At 34.4% G+C, this 17,796-nt stretch overlaps 6 protein-coding genes and 1 non-coding gene across 7 annotated transcripts; 6 read left to right on the top strand and 1 right to left on the bottom strand.

Annotated features, from left to right (window-relative positions):
* Positions 1-2,225: 2,225 nt before the first annotated feature.
* Positions 2,226-3,508, top strand: RO3G_01717 (uncharacterized protein; the record flags this gene model as incomplete). The annotated part of the gene is made up of 4 exons (XM_067656308.1): positions 2,226-2,642; positions 2,719-2,979; positions 3,050-3,223; positions 3,281-3,508. 4 exons carry the CDS (start codon positions 2,226-2,228, stop codon positions 3,506-3,508), a joined length of 1,080 nt encoding a protein of 359 aa, XP_067512409.1.
* An 810-nt stretch (positions 3,509-4,318) lies between these two features.
* On the bottom strand, positions 4,319-6,280 carry RO3G_01716 (uncharacterized protein; the record flags this gene model as incomplete). The annotated part of the gene is made up of 3 exons (XM_067656307.1): positions 4,319-4,794; positions 4,981-5,106; positions 5,191-6,280. 3 exons carry the CDS (start codon positions 6,278-6,280, stop codon positions 4,319-4,321), a joined length of 1,692 nt encoding a protein of 563 aa, XP_067512408.1.
* Positions 6,281-8,490: 2,210 nt separating this feature from the next.
* RO3G_19019 lies at positions 8,491-8,563 on the top strand. The gene has a single exon. It is a non-coding gene; the product is annotated as a tRNA-Phe (tRNA).
* A 668-nt stretch (positions 8,564-9,231) lies between these two features.
* Positions 9,232-10,323, top strand: RO3G_01715 (uncharacterized protein; the record flags this gene model as incomplete). Its single annotated transcript, XM_067656306.1, has 1 exon — positions 9,232-10,323. The coding sequence occupies one exon, from the start codon at positions 9,232-9,234 to the stop codon at positions 10,321-10,323; it is 1,092 nt and encodes a 363-aa protein (XP_067512407.1).
* Positions 10,324-11,006: 683 nt separating this feature from the next.
* RO3G_01714 (uncharacterized protein) lies at positions 11,007-13,379 on the top strand (the record flags this gene model as incomplete). Its single annotated transcript, XM_067656305.1, has 3 exons — positions 11,007-12,031; positions 12,128-12,465; positions 12,781-13,379. 3 exons carry the CDS (start codon positions 11,007-11,009, stop codon positions 13,377-13,379), a joined length of 1,962 nt encoding a protein of 653 aa, XP_067512406.1.
* A 457-nt stretch (positions 13,380-13,836) lies between these two features.
* On the top strand, positions 13,837-14,892 carry RO3G_01713 (uncharacterized protein; the record flags this gene model as incomplete). Its single annotated transcript, XM_067656304.1, has 1 exon — positions 13,837-14,892. The coding sequence occupies one exon, from the start codon at positions 13,837-13,839 to the stop codon at positions 14,890-14,892; it is 1,056 nt and encodes a 351-aa protein (XP_067512405.1).
* Positions 14,893-15,790: 898 nt separating this feature from the next.
* Positions 15,791-16,210, top strand: RO3G_01712 (uncharacterized protein; the record flags this gene model as incomplete). The annotated part of the gene is made up of 2 exons (XM_067656303.1): positions 15,791-15,897; positions 16,093-16,210. The coding sequence occupies 2 exons, from the start codon at positions 15,791-15,793 to the stop codon at positions 16,208-16,210; spliced, it is 225 nt and encodes a 74-aa protein (XP_067512404.1).
* Between the last annotated feature and the right edge of the window lie 1,586 nt (positions 16,211-17,796).

Below are 17,796 nucleotides of genomic sequence, written 5' to 3'. Positions count from 1 at the left end.
TTTAGATTAGATGATGCTATTTTGATGGCATTAGGTAAGTCAAGTAAACTTTTAAAACACTACAAGCAAAGAAATACTGTATACTGTTATTATTATTTTATTTAAATAAAAAAAAAGCTATTTTTATAAAACAAATCCCTATTTTTTTTCTGTATATAATGCAATATAAGTGGTTCATAAAGAAGTATATAAAGCAATATGAGTGGTTTGTAAAGATCAAAAAGACAAATAAAGCATTGATTTGAAAAGTATCATTGGTCCCCAATTTTTTTCTGACGTAGAAAAGACTATGAAAAGCAGCTACTAAGATAGACGTCCTCGCACATTAAGGATTAAATCTACTGAGAACTCTGAATTATCACTCCCGTCAGTATCTGCGTTAGCAAAACGCAGAATAAATAATAGAATTATAGGCCCGTAAAGTATGGCTGATATCGTCGTCGGCATAAATATGCATTCAATCACAGATTTTGATATTGCTGAACATAAAAGCATATACCTAACAATTAACGATTCGCAGAGTTTGCACAATTATTTGCAGTGTTGCCCACTACAAATAATCGTGCAAATTTGTTAACAGATATATTATCAATCTTGCGAAAGAGCTTAGAATCGTGTGACATCGGGTAACTGATTGTTGATCGCACTGCCTCCTGTCTCTGCCACAAATCGTTTAAACCGTCGTTAATCTTTTGGTTAAGAGATGTTGCAAGATTTGTGGCAGAGACAGGAGACTGCTGGTACATTTATTCGTTAACTGATCTCGCAAGACGCAACTTCCATCAGTTATGTTATGGCTCCTGTTTATTATCCATTTGATATCTAATGGTGCTCGGCAGCCAATGATACTTTTCAAATCAATGCTTTATTTGTCTTTTTGGTCTTTTATAAACCACTCATATTGCTTTATATACAGGTTTTATTGACCACTCATATTGCTTTATATACTTCTTTATAGACCACTCATATAGCTTATATACTTCTTTATTGACCATTCATATTGCAATAAATATTGCTTTATATATACAAAAAAATTGGGATTTGTTTTATAAAAATAGCTTTTTTTTTATTTAAATAAAATAATAATAATATACAGTATTTCTTTGCTCGTAGCGTTTTAAAAGCTTACTTGACTTACCTAATGCCATCAAAATAGCATCATCTAATCTAAAAATACATCGATTAATCTCGTGGAACTCAAAAAGTTCTCACAAGAAGAAGAAGAAGAAGAAAAAAAAAAGCCAAGCTCAAGGATGCAAAGACACAAGGATTCAAGGATTTAAGGACTTGGGCACTCAAGACAAAAGAAGAAAAGACATCAGTACTCAAGAACCAAAGCAAAGGCGAGAAAGAAATAGTAAAAGGCCAAAGCAAAGTAGCACGTATCTATAATAATTATTAGCTATTGAGTATACGTAGTAGAAGTAATAGTACCTTTCTTTAAATAGGCCAGAAGACTAGCTAAACTTATACCAACAAGTAAAAAAAGTAGCACGTATCTATAATAACTATTAGTTATTGAGTATGCGTAGTAAAATTAATAATACCTTGCTTTAGATAGCCCAGGACAACTAGCTAAGTTTAAAGCAACAAGTAAAAAAAAGAAACAGCACGCATCTATAATAACTATTAGTTATGAAGGATATTTAGTAAAAGTAATAGTACCTTGCTTTAGATGAACCAGGAAAAAGAAAAAAAGAAAAAAAAAAACGTCATCCAAGCTTATACCAACAAGTAAAAGAAGAAGAAACGGTAGTCCTTAGAAAGAGACTTTATAAAGACCATTTAAACCACAAAAAAAAGCAGGCAATACGATTTTACTAAAGTAAAAGTACCATTAGAACAGAAATAGAATATATATAATATTAAGAACTTACCTTTTAGAAAGAATTTTTTTTTTAAAAAAAAAAAAAAGAAAAAAAAAGTACTTTTTTTATAGCCTCATTTTACCAGTGTTACGATTACCTACTATCGATTAAAAACAAGTTTTTTTAAATATGGTTTAACTATTGAAACACTCAGAGAGGGTATTCATAAACAGTTTAAAATCTTTTTTATTATTATTATTCAAATGTAATATCTTTAACTGTAAAGGCTTTTTTCTTTTCCTTTCTTTGCTTTTCTTTTTTTTTTTGTAAAACAAATAAAGTACTACCTTGCTTTTGTATACATCTTCAATTTATTTTGTACTCTTGTTTTTTCTTCCTTAAAGTTTATCTTAAAAAATGTCTCGTCGCGTCGCCACCCCCATCAGTGTCCCCAGCAATGCTCCCAAAAGGGCAAGAATTTCTATGAGCATTGCTGGATCATCATCCACTGTTGTTCCTGTTCCTGCTCCCGCTCCCACCTCTGCTTCTGCTCCTGTTCCCGCTTCTGCTCTTGCTCCTGCTCCTGTTCCCGCTTCTGCTCTTGCTCCTGCTCCTGCTTCTGCTTCTGTTCCTGTTGCAGGCTTCAGTAGCTTTACAACTCCTCGCTTGGAGAGCTCTGTTGGTGCTGAAGCCATCCGAGCAGCCTCTGGTTTCGCACCAGATATAATGGCTGCTCAGATACAGCAATTGACACAATTGCTGCAGCAACAGCAACAGCAACAGCAGCAGCGAGCTTCAGAAGCTGAGGTCGACCAGGCCAAAAAAGAATGTAGTGTAAGTCTAGAACAGATTTATCAAATTAGCAATTGTAATTTAATACCTATATTTTATACCTTTCTTTGTGATGTAGAGCTATTTAGCAGAATACTACCGTGATTACGTTGTTGGTCGCAGAAGCGAATTTGACTTGGACGTGACCTTCGCCCACAAGAACAACAGAAAGGTCAAGGCCCTGTTATCTGAGCAAGTCAGGAAGCATCGTCGTTTTGATTTGCTCACCACTTCGCAAATACACACCATTATCAGGAGCAAGTATTCCTATTTGATGAGCAAGGCCAAGGGGAAGACAGTTGCTTCAACAAAAACAACCTGTCGTAGCCGTGTAAATACGGTGAGTATTTAATATTTAGAAGATTATATTATAAAATATAGAAAATGCTTACATTAACACCTTATGATAGAAACTCTCTAACAGGAGATCTATTTACATGGCTAACCCTTCAGCGTTCGACGCCCGTTTCCCGTTCGCTGGCAAAATTCTGACTGTTGACTGGACGTCAGATGAAGAAGATGGGCCAGAGGACGCGAACGGTCGTACGTTCGTGGCCAAAAGGCCATCATTTAGGAGCAACGAAGTAAGTAAAATGTTGGTAACAAATTTCATTTTCTAATATACCTTAATCAATCTACAGGTGGTGCAATTCCACGAAGAGTTGCAAAAAAAATACAAGAAATCCATGAAGAAAAAGGGGGCTCCACCAACTATTAGAAGAATAATAGAAAATGTTGAGGTGGAGTTCCCTGACAAGCTCGATGATACTGATTTTCCTTCCTGGGCTTTTTCTTCTCCTGGTCTTGGTTTTCCAACCTCTGTTTCTGCTTCTTCTTCTTCCTTTGCTGCTGCCAATCCAATGCAGTAGGCATTTTCTTTCTTTTTTTTTTGTTTCTTATTTTGTTGTCTCTTCACAAATCGAATAAAAATTTTTAAAGAAAAAAAAAAAAGAAAAAACTATTGCATGGTTCTTTAGTAAAATATATAATAAAATAATAATAGTGTTTTAATGGCTTGGTATATTTGTTACATAAAAATTCGTCTTGGCAGAGCGAGAGTAAGAAGGTGATTATCAACATAAGGGCATACAGCAACAGGATTGAAAATTCTGTAGATTGGAAGTATATTGTTGCTTGAAACTGGATCAAATTGATTCTTCCACACTTGGATGCCAGTACCATCGAAGGTGGGAAAATGTTGAGTCGCATGGCTGTACCAATTGACGAATGCAAAATAGTGAATGGAATTGTTGAATGAATGTGAGAAAAAAAATGATATTTGGCCAATTCGTAGTTGGTTGTTCATAATGGCTTGAATATATGATGATGATGATGAATGATTGTCGGATTGTTGGTAACGTTGTCCAAGCAAGTTAATTTTTTTAAATGATTGTATATTTGTATTGATCGTATTGGGCATAGGTATTTCATAAGTATTCATATAGTAGTTTTGTAAGATTTCATAGTGTTCGATGCATAAAGTTTGTTGTTTGATGTTGATTTCTGAATTGAAGGGATTGGGTATGGGTATGGCAGAAGGATTCATATACTAGTTTTGTAAGTGTTCATAGTGTTCGATGCATAAAGTTGGTCTGTTTGATGTTGATTTCTGAAGGAAGGGCTTGTGGTGGCAATGGCGTACAACCAGTCTATTGTTTCGTAACATAGCCTAGTTCCGTCTATGAAGTTGAGCAGTAATAAAATGGCGTTAAACCACTCTCGTCATTCGTAGCCTCGCCTATTTCCTTTATGAAGTTGATCAGTAGAAGCATGCCTTGATTGTTGGTGTTAATGAGGGTTGGTAATGAATGGATAAGGTCTTGTGTGTGGATAATTTGTGTAAGCATAGTAACATATGTGGTTTCAAAGCCTGTCTTGTAGTTGATGTTGATTTTTTTGACATCGCCATTCAAGCGTTCAAAGCCATAGAGCCAAAAGGCATAAGAGGGACCAAAGTCCAAAAAGCATTCTTTCAAATGCATGTGCATATGCATATTTGGTGTTATTGATTCTTTTCCATATAGTCGAGCACAAGTCTTGCCAAAGGTTTTGAATAAGGAATGTGCAGCATGTATCTCTTCTGTTGTAACTACAGGACCAGTTACCAATCTTACTGCTTCCACGTAGCGCATCCAATTGGCAAAATGCTCACCAACTAATCTTTGCTTCAGCAGAAAAGGCGAAAGCACAACACACCACGTTCTCCATTCATCAGCTTTCATATTACCAAAGGTACTTTCAATCTTGCCTTTTTCGTTTTTTTTTTTTTTTTTTTTTTTTATAACAAAAAATTAGTGTTCAGATTTATTATAGAATAAGTTCTTTTACGCTCGTTACATACTTTTTGGGATTTTAGAGTACTGTGAAGGAATGATAATAGAAGCTGATTCATCAGCCATGGCTTTGAAATCAGATGTGGTAAGCAGCCCGTGATCTACCCAAACTTCAACCATTCGTTTTGGCGTACCTAGAAATAAATTGTGCATGGGATCAACGGTTGTCAATCTCACGACATCAAAATACTCTAGTCGGTGAAGTTCACTCCATTTACTTCCTGTGTCCGTCTGCAGGGTTCGCTGTTGCGTAATGTAAGTAGCATTTAGCCAAGCATATGCTTCTTGACGCTGCTGGGTATTGTTTCGCAGAATCCAGTGCTCATCGTCAAAGTCAGAAAAATCTGGCTTCGTTGAATTTGCACCAGTACTGATTCGCGAAAACACAGTGGAACATTTGTTGCAGGCTTTGTGCGCGGATTGACCCATGAACCCAGCTACTTTGCGAGCTGCTGGTATATCACAGTTAACGGACATCAAAGCAACACGTACCATTTCACCGTTTCTGTTCTGGTACGTTGGCATCATCATACCTCCGTACAAGGTATTCAGCTCTGCAATCATTGGTCGTAAAAAGTTTTGGAGCTGGTCATCCGTGGGCTCGCCAGGCCCAGGAATCATACCAACCAGGATGATGTTGGAAACCTTCATCCTAGAACTCCTTGGAAGGTTGTTAATCGTGAGATATACACCACCACAAGAGTAGTGCATACCATCACTAGGTTGAAACCAATCAACGTTCAATGAAACCATTAATGATCGACTTCTATTTACGAATGGTTCTCCAGCCGAATCAACAAGACTGTTCCACACTCTACCATCGTAAATATCGTAAAACACGCCTTCTTCCACATGCCGATGTCTCCATTCTTCGATTTCTGTTTCGAATGTTGGACGAACAAAGAACTTCTTCAACGTTTCGACAATTGAGTTGTACGGAAACTCGAGGACAGGCTTGAGGCTGCTACCAATAAAAAGTGAATTGCCGCATGGGTGCTTTTGTCTGTGAGGATTGTTCGCAAACCTAATAAAAGGGCATTGCCGGGTATGCAAACTTCCTGTGTCGTAAACACTTCTACAAAGAGAGCAGACAAGGAAACGGGAGACACCACTACTGGCAGAGGAATAATTGACCATGTTACGAGCAGTGGAGATCTTTGTAGGAATCTCCATGCCATGGCCAAGAGCACGAACAAAGAAGGAAAGAAAGTCCAACAAGTCTTCACCGGCTTTCACCGAGAGGTGCTTTGCTTGAAAAAGCACAATGAACAACAGCAAAAGGTGATGAAGCTGCTGTTCATCACTCATTCTTTCCTCTTCGTCAATGCTCATTCCATCTACCAGATTGCAAAATAGAATTCAATGAATAAAAACTTTCTTATATAAAATGCTTTGTTGACTAATAATATACCTTCACTTTCTGGTTCAGGAATTGCTGAAGAGTATTCAATGGTTTCCTCGTCGTGGTCATTAGTTTCATTTGCTCTTCTTGATTCTGTTTTTTTTTAACATTAGCACGGTTGTATTTCTGTTGGAAAATAAAAAAAAAACCTCTGTTTCTAACTCTGTCGATAAGTACATGGCCTCTTACAGTTCTCTTTGCAAGCATTCTATATCCATTGGGGTGTTTGATGCATTCAGAACAGGTGCAAACAATTTTGGTAGCGTTGAAGTTGTTCATGTTGTTTATAGTTTTTAAATTTGGAAATAGCAAAAAAATAGGTAGAAAGAGAAAACGTGCCTGATAAAAAAAACATGTTAAATTTCAAAAAACAAAGTCGGTGCTTAAAGTAACTTTTTTTTTTCCCTGGCTTTGTTTCATGGAATACACTAGATGCTCAAGGTACAAAAGATAAAAAAGAAAGCTCAAGTTCTGGTCAAATGTAAGTTTATAAAAAAAAATAATAGCAACCAAGTCTAATGTTGGTTTCTTTTTTTTTCTTACATTAGGAATTCCTAATGGGACACATTCGGATGACGAACATGAACCTCATGAGCAAAGTTGTTCTTTCCAATACGATAAAACTATAAGAATAACAGACTTATATTGTTGCTTGTTACTGAAAGGTTATTTTTGGTAAAGAAAGTTGCCATTGCTCACATCTCTAATGGCTAATGGCTAATGGCAAATTACACCCATGTGCAAACATAAAGTAAGTAATGAACTAGTATAAGCTTAAAAAACATATATTCTTTTATATTATTTGTCATAAAAAATAATAAAGCAATCTATTTACTTGATAAACAAAAGTGTTTTGTATGTATTTGTTAATTATAACTGCCTTGTAACAAAATGTTAGCAGAGCTTCTTTATTTTTTATTCTTTTAGAATATACACGTATTCTTTTTTTATAATGTAATAGCATTTGCATTTCTATAAAGTGTATTTGTTGTTAGATTATTGTTTTCATTTGAACAATGAACTTTTTATAGCTATACTCTTTTCTTTTCTTTTTTTTTAACTTCGTCTTTTTTTTTAACTTAGTCTTTTTTTTTAACTTAGTCTTTTTTTACCAGGTCATTTTTTTCCCAAACACGACTATTTTATTACGTTTTGTAACACGTTTGTAATGATCTAAGCTAAAAATCACAAACCACCTTCCTAATATGTATTCTTCTGAACAAAATAATCGCAAATTGCTTTTGATTTCCGCATTTTGCCCTCAAAAATAAAAAAAGAAGACATCGGTCTTTCAACAGTAGAGGGGAACAGGCTTACCAAAAAAAGATCATCTGTAAAAAAAACAGACACTTTTTTAAAACATGAATAACTTTATGAATACTTACCCTACAAAAAAAACAAAAATATCATTAAATTTCTTTATTTTTTTCGCACCTAAATCTTTTTTCAAAATTCAAAAATGACCAATACAACGAAAGTTACATCTTTTCTCCAAAACCCATAAATATCTGTTAACCAAAAAATGTTCAATCTTGCGATATGCTTTATCCAATTGGAACGATTATTTGCAGTGAGAATGTTGTAGAAAAATAAATACCTTATGTAACGGTCGGAAGAGCGAAAGTGATATATGCTTTTCCCCTGATTATGCTTTACCTTGAATAGCTTGAAATTTAAAACAGTAACCAGGAAAAAGAGAACTAGTATTGACTTTAAAGGCGTAAAGTAAGTGTAAAAAGAAATATAATAAAAAGAAAAGAGAAGACTGTATATCGTTTATTCAATAAAAATCAAACATCCTTTTATACTTTTCATTGGCTGCTAGCCACTCCGTTATACATCTACAATTTAATGGGACCACCATTATTCTTCAAAAAATACATAAGGCCACCATTACCATCTTCATTAGCGACTGATCAAGCATTAGGATAAGGACCCTCTTTAGGACCCTTAACTTCCACCTTCATTTCAGTCTCAGCACGACCACCACTCAGGGTCAAATAACCTTCCGGTCCATACTCTAGTCTATTCCGGTCATCTTCTCCCGGACCCATCGGTGTTTCATTTGGGAAAAAGAGGCGGTCCTGACCAACATAGCACATATCAAAAGAAAGGTGCGGGTATAGCTCAGCTGGGAGAGCGTTAGACTGAAGATCTAAAGGTCGGGTGTTCGATCCACTCTAGCCGCAGTTGGATAAAGAATGGAAGAATGTGCTGTTGTCTTTTTAGCCCTATCTTGTCTTCTGTCATATCTTTTTATTCTATTGTAAGGATGCAGATTATAAATTTTGACCCGAAGGTACATAAAAATTAAAAGGTGCATTAAAATCAAGGCATGCTTTAAATTTTAAAGCATGTTATAAAATTCATAAAAACTATAAAAACAATTAATTCACTTACTTTTGACAAACTTACTTCTGACATACTTTACTTTTGATTATTTTTAAATAAATATCATTCAAAGCAAATCTCTTTTATTACTATTACTATTTTACTAAACATCAACAACAAGTCGAGTCCCTTGAAGCCAAATATCTTCATTGTATCACTGTTAAAGCTCATATCAAGCTACTATTACCTTTATATCAAGACTGATCTACTTTAAAACAAGATCTGGTGGTCACTCCTATCAAGAAAATACTCAAATATAACTTTACTTCATATTCAAAACTACTTTAAACCCTTTATAAATACACAAGGCCTAAATAGAAAACAAGCTATTACATTTGGTGGTCACTACGAGGGGAAAAATCAAGCAAATTTATTAATCAAACGTTTATTATCAACCAACACTTACTACACAAACAAAAAGAAGAAACATATATATCAACAATACTTACAACATCAAGACTATACAATGGCCTCATTACAATCAGGACAAACCGTGTTGGCTACTGTCAATAATCAAAGCGCCATTCAAGGCTTCAGACCCCGTCTTATTGAATTCTACGGATATGAAGGCGAAGATTTTAGACATTTTCAAGAAACCCTTGATTCTTACTTGGCAATTACAAATACCCATAGCGATGCCCGGAAATTGATCGTTCTCAAATCCCAGTTGCGTCGTGCTGCCAAGGTTTATTTCGAAAGAACAATTCTTAAAGAACAGCCTGATATCGGATACGAGCAAGCAATAGAAAAATTAAAAAAACATTATATTACTCCTGAGCTCATACAAACTTATGAACTGGAGTTCAATGAAATGTTCCAAGGTGAGCAGGAACATCCGCAAATCTTCCTTGCACGTCTTAGGGAAGCAGCAGATCTAGCAGACATAGATAGCGAAGAAGTTATTGAAAGTAGATTTCGTGCGGGGCTCCTCAGAGAAATAAAACAATTTTGTATTCAATGCAGTTCTCGCACATTCAAAGACTGGACAGTTCATGCAGAAGGTTGGTGGAATGCCAACAGACCAAGAAAAATTGCCATAGTGGACAACCCTTTCCTTCCCAGAAATGTTAATAATGCGTTAATATACAATGACGACAATACATACTATAATCATGCTTCGATCTATAAACATAATGTAGATCTTATTGATACCGATGAACGCATGCTTCAATATATTCCTGTTGGTAATGCGCGTATGAACGAAAGGATGGATAAATCAAACGTTGCTCATAACATTATCACTGGTCCTAACCAGTTGACAACTATGGATGTCGTCAATGATATCAATCACTCTCCTTCATACAAGCATCAAACCAATAGACATAAAGAAAGTACTAGCGTTCATAAGGTTGATCAACAAGACATTGTAACTCTCATTCAAGAAACAATTAGAAATGAACTCAACAAACAACAACAATCATATTATCCACAGTCAAATAGGAATAACCAACGCAACTACCGTAACAATCATTATAATCGTAGGGAAGAGCCTTCAAATTACAGACGTTATCCTCCTAGAGATGACACAAATAATCAAGCCCAAAACTCAAAAAACTAATGGGGTCGATTGCTTTTGACAATCAAAAGAATGGTCAATCGAACACCCATCAATATACTAAACCCATTAACAAGCCAACTTCACAACACCATCTTAATGCCTTAATCACTGAAGGAGAATATGATCCATATAACCATGAATTGTGCGCTGCTGTTAGACCTGACAGACCTCCAGAAGTGATTTCATCAAGGGTAGCACCTTATAGTAAAGGGAAAGCCTCATCAAAAAGAAAAGAACCTGAAAAGCCCACAGTTACGAAAAGAGTAACCACTCGAAGACATATGGAAGAAATAAATCAACCACCTATACAAAAAATCACCACAGATCAAAACATGGACATGGATACTGAATTACCGATAGAAATTAAAGACAATCAACCTACAAAGAAAAAAATAATTAAACGAAGAAAACCTGAAATATTGTATGATATAGCTGCCGACGTGTTGGATAAACCAGCAAATATCACCGTCCGAGATCTAATAACAACCGTGCCATCATTAAGAAGACAACTTACCACGGCATGCAGACCCAATCAACAAAAAAGAACAATAAGTCCCGATAAAACTACAATTGCAGTAATTGAAGATAATGAAGACTACAGTACAACCGCTGTATATTCTAAAGTGAGCATAGGATCGAAAAGAATTAGGGCGTTAGTAGACTGTGGTGCAGCAAAGACCTGTATGTCAAAAGCTCTCGCAGATGCTTTAAATTTAGAAATAGATGCTTCATCGGAAAGTGTGTTCACGTTAGGAAATGGGACTAAACAGCCAGCATTGGGAATAATCTATGATGTACCAATTCAAGTAAAGGAAAATATGATCATTCCATGTACAGTAGAAGTACTTCCTAGCTGTCCTAGTCATTTTATCATTGGAAATAATTGGCTTAATCGCTCTAAAGCAAGAATTGATTTTAATACTTCATCATTGAAAGTAACATATAAGAACAAGAATGCAGAATTGGAAATATCATTTTTACGTAAAAATGAGAAACTACCACAAGTCTCTAGTTACAAACAAACTTACAAGAATCCAGTCAGCACTACAAACTCACATCTTGTAAAACAAGTGCATTTTGAAGATGAAACTATAGAAAATTCTTCTGAAGAAAGTTCTGAAAATGAAACAGAAGAAGAAAGTTCAAGTTTAAATGAGTCAGAAGATGAAGAAAATGATGAAAAATCGTTACTAGTATTAGAGAATGATGGCCAAGAGGAAATGGTTATTAACCATTTAAAAGATATCTGTTATATTACAGCAGGAAGAAATGGACTGTATATTTCAGCAAACTCATCAAAAAAGCTGGTAATAGATAAAGCAAAAACCCAAAACAAAAATATCAAATATATCTTTGAAATCACAAATGCAAAATTGAAATATGTATATGGATGTTTTGATTCATCTTCAAATTTAATAATGAACAGAAAGACAATAGAAATACATCTTTATAATCGTACACGAGAACATATACTCCTTTGCCCCTTTGAAGAAATTGGAATATTGGAGGAAATAGATTTACAAGAAGAAACAAACGTTAAAGCTTATGATGTCTTATCAAATCCAGAATTATTCGTGATGGATTTAGAAGAATCCCCCAGTATAAATAAAAAAGAAAAGGAGCCTTTGGAATCAGAATTATACACCAAATTAGAAGTTGGAAACCTGGATAAAGCTGTTGAGAAGAAATTAAGAATATTACTGAAAAAGTATTATAGCATATTTGACTGGAATAATGATACGATCGGAAACACATCAATAATTACACATAAAATCATTATTGAACAAGATACTCAACTTATTAGCCATCGACCATATCGATTGAGCCCAATTGAAGCTAAATACTTAGAACAAGAAATTGACAAATATTGTAAACTCGGTGTGATATCACCTTCAAATAGTCCTTGGGCGGCCCCGGTTATCTTAGTAAAGAAAAAGAATGGAGAATACCGGATGGTTATCGATTATAGAAAGCTTAATGCTGTTACCAAAAAAAACTCGTATCCTTTGCCTAGAATAGACGATCTCTTAGATACATTGGGAAAAGCGTCAATATTTTCAGCCTTAGACATGCGAGCAGGTTTTCACCAGGTGCCTTTGGAAGAAGAAAGCAAAGAACTTACTGCTTTTACGACGAAATATGGTGTATACCATTACAATACTTTACCAATGGGACTGGTCAATTCACCAGCCACGTTCCAAAGACTTATTGACTTATGTTTTCGGTCATTAATTAACAAATGTTTGGTCGCATATATAGATGACCTTAACATATATTCAAGAAATAACGATGACCATTTACAACATCTGGAACAAGTTTTTAATTGCATCAAGATAGCAAATCTGAAGTTAAATCCTGAAAAGTGTTTCTTTTTTAAGAATCATCTGAAATTCCTTGGATACATCATTACAAAAGAAGGAATCCAAACCGATCCCAGCAAAATACAGAAAATAATAGATTATCCTATTCCTCAAACTGTGACTCAAATACGAGGATTTCTTGGGTTAGCCTCTTATTACAGAAGATTTATAAAGAATTTTGCGGCAATAGCACGACCGCTACATGACCAAACCAAGACATTGAAGAAAATACCATGGACTGGTAAGACAACACAATCCTTTTTAACACTCAAAGGATTACTTACAACAGCACCAGTATTATCTAGGCCAGATTTCAGTAAGCCATTTATCTTGGTAACGGATGCATCGAAATTAGGCTTAGGTTGTATTCTCACACAGTTGGATGCAGATGGAAAAGAACATCCAGTTATCTATGCCAGTCGAAGCCTGAAATCCAGCGAAGTAAATTATGCTGCAACCAAATTAGAATGTTTGGCTGTAGTATGGGCAGTAAAAATGTTTAGACCATATTTGCTTGGAGAGAAGTTTACCATTATGACCGATCACTCTCCATTAACTGGACTTCTAAAAGCCAAAAATCCCACTGGAATATTAGCACGTTGGATAGCCATCTTATCAGAATATGAATACGAGATAAAGTATAGGCCTGGTCGCGTCAATGAAAGTGCTGATTTCTTATCACGTCTTGGATATTAAACATATCTATAACAATATTACTCATTAAATTTTAACTGAACTACATGGAGGAAGGGAGGGGTAGTTGACCAATAATAATAAAAAAAAAAAAAAAAAAAAAAAACAAACAAACAAACAAACAAATATACTATAAATATACAAATTTATACAATCCAACTTGAAAACAACAATGAATTCCGATAAAATCAAATATTTGAAGATATACCTGCAAGAACAAGATCTGCCCAGTGGCATAGAAACAAAGATGCAAAAATACATTAAACAAAACGCAAAAAGATATACCATTTATAATGGTATATTATATAGATATAATACGGAAAATGCTATAATACGAAAAGTTTTGTCAAAACAAGAAGCTGAAGAGATGTTATATGCATACCATCAACATCCTTTGGGAGGACACTTGGCATATAATAACACATTACACAAGATTGCATCCAGGTATTACTGGGAAAACATGGCTCAAGACATTTTAAATTATGTACAGAAATGTCATCGATGTCAAGTCTATGGAAAAAAGCGATTGAATGAAGAGTTATATCCAGTTCCAGTATCACCCAAACCCTTTGATCGAATAGCAATAGACGTAAAGCATGTGCAAGCTTCTCGAGCAGGACACAGATATATCGTTGCAGCCATAGATTACCTGACCAAGTATGTAGAGGCAAAACCACTTAGATTACAAACTGCCTCAGAGATAGCCATATTTCTATATGAAGAAGTTATTAGTAGACATGGCTGTCCTACTCTTATAGTCACAGATAATGGAAAACCTTTTGTAAGCGGATTAGTGCGTGCTGTTTGTCATAACTTTTCCATTATACATAAGACGACTACTCCTTACAATCCACAAAGTAATGGGCTAATAGAAAGATTTAACAGAACACTTGGTCAAATACTTCAAAAGAGATCCACAGAAGAAAAAGAAGACTGGCATCTGTATTTACCTGCTGCATTATTTGCATATAGATCTATCAAACAAGCTACAACAAAACAAAGCCCATTCTTCTTAATGTATGGGTATGAACCGAAAACACCATTTGATAACAATCATAGAATTATCGGCTTTAAAACACCAAGCTTTGATGCCACTTTGATGCATAGAACAATTCACCAAATAAGGAACCTGAATTTGGTGCGCGAACAAGCATCACAATCTATCAAACAGACACAAGTGGCCCAAAAGAAAGCTATCGAAAATAAGATTCTTGAAGAAAAGAAGGAACTTAAACCCCCATTCAGGTTAGGTGACATCGTATTATTATACAAGGATTATATGGCTACGTCGTGGTCAGGAAAGCTTCAAGACAAATGGGAAGGACCCTTTATCATACATAGTATTCTAGGAAAGGGGACCTATCATATTAAAAGCTTCAAATCAGATGACAATAGAATCAGAAGAGTTCATGGAAATAGGCTTAAAATATATGCAATCCCAAAAGTGCAGTGGTCTACAGATAATGCAAGACGCGTTCCTAATCCCATAGAATTAGATCAAGACGAATGCTTCTAATAAATAACAACAAAAAAAAAAAAAAAACTATATAATATACCAAGAAAAATCAAAAAAAAAAATAATTTAACAATAATACAAACCATCGAAATACCTCAAAAACAAAGTTGTGGCAATGAATTCAGAAAACAAAACCATCTTCGTCGATTTAACTGATGAAAAAGAAGATGTCTTGCCTGTACAAATGGACATAACCATTCAAATGCACTTCCGGGATATGTATCAATCCTTTGGAAAGGAGCTTACAAGGGAGGCTCTTAATACATACTTCTCTACTCAAGAAAAAGAACAAGGCAATCCCTATAAGATACGGTATGCCACTGAAGAGAGCGATACTGATCGCCAAGGATATATTGATTGGATAATGCAAAGATTTCAAAAAATGGACGAAGAAATAGATCTCAAATCTTCTTCTCCCATGTCTGTAAAAACTCAAAACATGGTGTTGTATCCACACAACTAATAAAGTGAACATTTATGGATAAACTTGGATACTACGGAATTATAGTCTAACCAGATCTCTATTAATAAATATGAGACTTCTGCAATAGCCAACTTTGCCCTGTTGTCCCTACCGACGTTCTAAAGACTATATCGGAACCTGATTATAACAACGGCAGTTCAATCCTATTCTATAATTATCGTTAGATCAATAGTTTAATTACTTCATTGTCCCTTGATTCGTCAAGTAGACAGCGGCTATTGATTATCCACTATCCTTCCTTATATTCCATATCATTCTTTTAACCGATCAATTGAAATAGCGGTAAAGACCCAGACATTCAAAAAGTATAAATACCCTCAATATTTTTTATTAATAAAGTCATATATAATCTTTAGTTTCACAACTATCGTCTTTTTGTAGTTTTTGTCTTCTATTTCATATTTGGCAAAACACATGGCTGACTTCTGGGATGACTTATTAGAACAATGCCGTAACCAATACGAATTCAATCAAGAATTTGCAAACCATTATCAGGATCAGTTCATGAAAAACTTCAAAAGGTATGAAGAGCTATTGCGAGAGGAAATCGAGATAAACAAGCAAAAGAGAACCATAATCAGAATATTTGTTCATAATGTTGCCGAATGGGCACATCTCAAGTTTACCAGACCGACAAATGAAAAGAAAAGTCAACATATGTATGTTACTACGAAAAACAATCAACTCAGATCAATTCTACCAAACCATATTATAAGCCGCTCAATGATGAGAAAACTCAGGGAACAAGACTCTTGGTGTAAGAATGAAAAAATGTTCGAGGACGAACATCATATCGGTGGGGGCTTCTGTAAGGATGCAGATTATAAATTTTGACCCGAAGGTACATAAAAATTAATGCAAGGCACAAAAATTAAAAGGTGCATTAAAATCAAGGCATGCTTTAAATTTTAAAGCATGTTATAAAATTCATAAAAACTATAAAAACAATTAATTCACTTACTTTTGACAAACTTACTTCTGACATACTTTACTTTTGATTATTTTTAAATAAATATCATTCAAAGCAAATCTCTTTTATTACTATTACTATTTTACTAAACATCAACAACAAGTCGAGTCCCTTGAAGCCAAATATCTTCATTGTATCACTGTTAAAGCTCATATCAAGCTACTATTACCTTTATATCAAGACTGATCTACTTTAAAACAAGATCTGGTGGTCACTCCTATCAAGAAAATACTCAAATATAACTTTACTTCATATTCAAAACTACTTTAAACCCTTTATAAATACACAAGGCCTAAATAGAAAACAAGCTATTACACTATATATTGTAACGAAAATGGCAATGAAGATGCTGTAACACACGAAAAAGGAAACCCCTGTCACGTCTTTTGTTACATTTTTAGAATGTAACACAATTATCTCTTTTGGACTTTCAACTGTTGTGACAATAGAAGTGAATAAAGAGGTCACACGAAGCAAAAGTGAAAGAAGTCAAAATATGAAAAAAGTCGAAAATTGAAAAAAGTTGAAAAATGAAAAAAGTCAAAAAAAAATAAGAAAAGCTAAAAAGAAAAAAAGAAAATATTCATATATATATATCCCATCTTTTTGTAAAGAAAATGTTAGTCAGTTTAAATAAATCATATATTTCTACTCAATAATTAACAAACTTTAACAAGAAAGTCCCTGTTTACCTAAACTTTTTACTCTACTTTAACTTTTATCAAGAAACATCGTATTGATCTTACACATAAGATCTGGTGGTCACTACTTATCAAGCATCTGCTTAAATTCCATACAAAACAACAACTTACAAGGCAATCACTACCTTAAATCAAGCTCTACAAGCAAACTTTACCCAATTTAACTCACTTACTACAAGCCAACCTTTAAAATAACACTGTAAACTAGCAACCGCAGTATAACCGCAGTACAACCGCAGTGTCTTCAGTATTAACATCATAACTGCAAGTAACAAACATCACCACCGCAGCAAACATAAAATAGTATAAATAGATCTTATATTTATTAAATAAACAATTGGCTTTTTACTACTCAATTAATTATCTTGTACCTTTGTTAATTACCTTAAAAAATCTATTCGTGATCTGACACGACACCCCTATGGTTATAGGAGAGATGCTATTGAGATAGCAAACGATGCTATGCTAATAGCAAAGGAATTCAAGGACAACAAAAAAAAGAAGAAAACAAAAGAAAAACCAAAAACAGCATAAAAGTATGAAAATCAAAAAACATATAAATATCAGTATCTTTTTATAAATATTTCAATTATTATTATTACCTTATCCTATTATCTTACTTATTATTTTACATTACCTTACTTTATCACAATAAATATCCTTTGAATCCAAATATCTCTTTATTTTATTTGTATAAATAGGAAGAACCAATAATCCCTTGAAACTTATATTTCATTGTAAATCCCTTT

This window comes from Rhizopus delemar, genomic scaffold, assembly GCF_000149305.1.
Source record: "Rhizopus delemar RA 99-880 supercont3.1 genomic scaffold, whole genome shotgun sequence".
Classification (NCBI taxonomy): domain Eukaryota; kingdom Fungi; phylum Mucoromycota; class Mucoromycetes; order Mucorales; family Rhizopodaceae; genus Rhizopus; species Rhizopus delemar.
This window is presented reverse-complemented; position numbering and strand designations above follow the sequence as displayed.